Source organism: Haliaeetus leucocephalus, unplaced genomic scaffold, assembly GCF_000737465.1.
Source record: "Haliaeetus leucocephalus isolate CR32 unplaced genomic scaffold, Haliaeetus_leucocephalus-4.0 Scaffold517, whole genome shotgun sequence".
In the NCBI taxonomy this organism is placed as follows: domain Eukaryota; kingdom Metazoa; phylum Chordata; class Aves; order Accipitriformes; family Accipitridae; genus Haliaeetus; species Haliaeetus leucocephalus.
This window is the reverse complement of record NW_010972953.1, coordinates 2640546-2643486: the sequence shown is the minus strand read 5'-3', so window position 1 is coordinate 2643486 and position 2941 is coordinate 2640546. Positions and strand designations below refer to the sequence as shown.

Sequence of the window (2941 nt, the reverse complement as noted above, 5' to 3'; positions counted from 1 at the left end):
GCTGTGCCCTGGCACCCCGGCAAGGCTGGGCTCGCCCTTGCCGGAGCACACCGACGGCGATGCTGTGGGGTGCGAGGTCCTCGCCACCGTGCCGGGTGGGGGGTGACGGTGGCCCCTTCTCAAACCGCTTGGCAACTCCCGCTGGGTGACTGGGTGCCCCAGATGTTAAACATCTTCTCGGGCCCAGCTTGCAGCTCAATGAAATATTTTCACTGCAGCAGCAACAGCAAGCACTGCAGGGAGCGGGGCTGGTGCTGAACGAGCTGTATCAGATTTGATCTGCTCTTAACGAGCCCTGGCCTTCAGGAGCAGCTACAGCACGGTGCCGGGCTCTCGGGCAGCCGCAGCGTTGGGCCCGGCAGGTTTTTTGGGGTGGGGGGAGGCTCCCCGTGGTCCAGAGCACCTGGGTCTTGCACGGTGCCGTGTTTAAAACGCGGGAAGCCCGGGGAGGCACAGCAGCGGATTGCCCAGCCGTGCCCATCCCCGCTGAGCTTCCCAGGAGCCGGTTTGCCCCAGCGGCAAGCTGGCCACCGGCAGGAGCCGGGCAGGAGGGACGGACAGACGGATGGCGGTGCCGGAGTATCCTTCCTTGCTGCTCCCGGGCGAAGGAAGCAAGCACCATCTTGTGTCCCTGCCAGGCTGCAGGAGCCCCAGGAGCTCGCTGCAGAACGGCAGCGTGTCCCTGCCTGACCTCCTCCTCCTCTGCCTCCTCCTCCTCCTCCTCCCATCCCCAGCTCTCCCGGAGCAGTGGAGGGCTGTGACTCGCCGGGGGACCCCAGATCCTTGCTGGGTACTGGAGGAGCATCAGTGGGGGATGCCCATGGGGCTCCCCGCTCTGGCTGCCCTTTGGCTCCCCGCTGCTGCTGCCACAAGTGGGGGGGTCTCCTGCTGAATTCCCCAGGGTCTCCCAGGGGTGGAAGTGGCTGCAGGAAAGTGAGGTTTTCTTTTGCCCCAGATCTCCCTGCTTACATCAGGGGGTCCTGCCTGGATCCGACCCCAGGCCTGGCTGTTTCCACTGGCTCCATCCCAACTCCTTTCTCCCCATGCCTGCGTGCCGCTGGTGGGGGCCGGCTGCCGGCACCGAGCCCCCGTGCTGCCGGGGCAGCGGGAGCCAGCGCCAGCCTGTTGCATGAGAGCCGGGTTATTTTTAGCTCTCTAATGTGCCTGTTGTGGCTTCGGCGCAGGCTCGGCCGAGGCTCATGCTCCCTCCCCGATGAGCAGGGGGATGCCCTGGTACCAGGGCCTCAGCCAGGGGTGATTTGGGGGCAGGAGATGTTCTTTGGGGATGGAGAAGAGCATTCCTGCGTCATGCCGAGCACTCGGCATCCCTCACACATAACTGGGACGGAGGGGAGCGGGGCCCTCGGTGATTTTGGAAATCACCCCCTGGAATGGTATCTGTCCCTTGCAGTCACCCTGCCATCCCTGGGGCTGCCCCCTCGCTGCCGCTGCCCCGGGCGCAGGCTGGCCCGGCAGAGCGATGCCAACACACGCGCGCGGTGGCCTCGGCCTCTGTAGAGCCACGCTCTGGTCCTGCTTAATAAGGCCACCGTGTGCATTATTTTATTAATGAGTTATTAAAAAGCTATCCACGGCGATGCTGCTGCGTACCCAGCGTGGTGTCCAAGAAATATGTACTTTAACGATCGCTCGCCCTGTGCCGGGCTCTTGGCAGCGGGTGGGGGACACACCATGCTATTGGGGTGACCGTGCACCCCCCAGCACATCGCCCCAGACTCCTTCACTGAGGAGCCGGCCTGTCCCCACGGTGCTCTGGGGCACCAGCAATAGCTACAAGGCGTTTTATAGCCCCGTCTGGGCAGAAGCTCTTTGGTGGCTTTTTGCCCAGGTTGTGCTTGGCCGGCTCTGGCGGGTGAGCCGAGGGCAGGGGGGGTCACTGCGGTGGGGGTCCGCCGGCTGCGGGGTGGGAGCCAGGTCTCCGCTCTGGTAGTTTTGGGGTAAAGTCCCCGGTCTGTGCTGCCCGCTCCCCAACCTGGGGGCTGCCTTGGCACAGCCTGGGGGACGGGACGGGGGTCTCCGATGGCTGTCCCCTGCCTGCAAAGTGGCGGCTGGGGACACGGACCAGCCGCGATGGTGCTCCCACACCGGCCGGGGCTTCGGTGCAGGATGCTGACCTCCCCGTACCAGCTCCGCACTCCCCCGACACAGCGGGGCGGCCGCAGCGGCGTGCCTCCCGGTAAGCGTCTGTCTGTCTGTCTGTCCGTCTGTCTCTCCCCCCAGGGCAAATGCCATAGGATGACCGCTGCTGGTCCCCTCTTACTGGCTGTGATATCGTCTCTCCTGTGGCTCACGCGGGGCTTCGACCCGGCTCCCAGCGCCTGCTCCGCTCTGGCCTCTGGCGTCCTCTACGGCTCCTTCTCCCTCAAGGACCTCTTCCCCACCATCTCCTCCGGCTGCTCCTGGACCCTGGAGAACCCCGACCCCACCAAGTACTCGCTCTACCTCCGCTTCAACCGGGAGGAGCAGGTCTGCACCCACTTCTCGCCCATGGTGCTGCCGCTCGACCACTACCTGGCCAACTACACCTGCGACCCCCGCGGCGAGGCCGCCAGCCCCCCGCCCGCCCGCCAGCGGCCAGAGGAGGAGGAAGAGGAGGAGGAAGCCGAGCTGGAGCTGTGCGAGGGCGCGGGGCCCTTCACTTTCCTCCATTTCGACAAGAACTTTGTGCAGCTGTGCCTGGCGGCCGAGCCCGAGGCGGCCCCCCGCCTCCTGGCCCCCCAAGCCCTGGAATTCCGTTTCGTGGAGGTGCTGCTCATCAACAACAACAACTCCAGCCAGTTCACCTGCAGCGTGCTCTGCCGCTGGCTGGAGGAGTGCCTGCAGGCTCCCGGCGCCCGCCGCTGCGGCTTCACCCACGCCGGTTGCAGCTGCCAGGCGGAGAGCCCGCCGGCACCCCGGCGCAACGGCACGCGGCACGCCG

At 66.1% G+C, this 2941-nt stretch overlaps 1 protein-coding gene across 1 annotated transcript in view; it reads left to right on the top strand.

Annotated features, from left to right (window-relative positions):
* The first annotated feature begins 2256 nt into the window (after positions 1-2256).
* BAI2 (brain-specific angiogenesis inhibitor 2) overlaps positions 2257-2941 on the top strand; it is a 20030-nt gene continuing 19345 nt past the window's right edge. The window contains exon 1 of the mRNA XM_010576323.1: positions 2257-2926. Within this exon, the coding sequence (XP_010574625.1) occupies positions 2257-2926 (670 nt within the window). The remainder of the gene's footprint in view (positions 2927-2941) is intronic.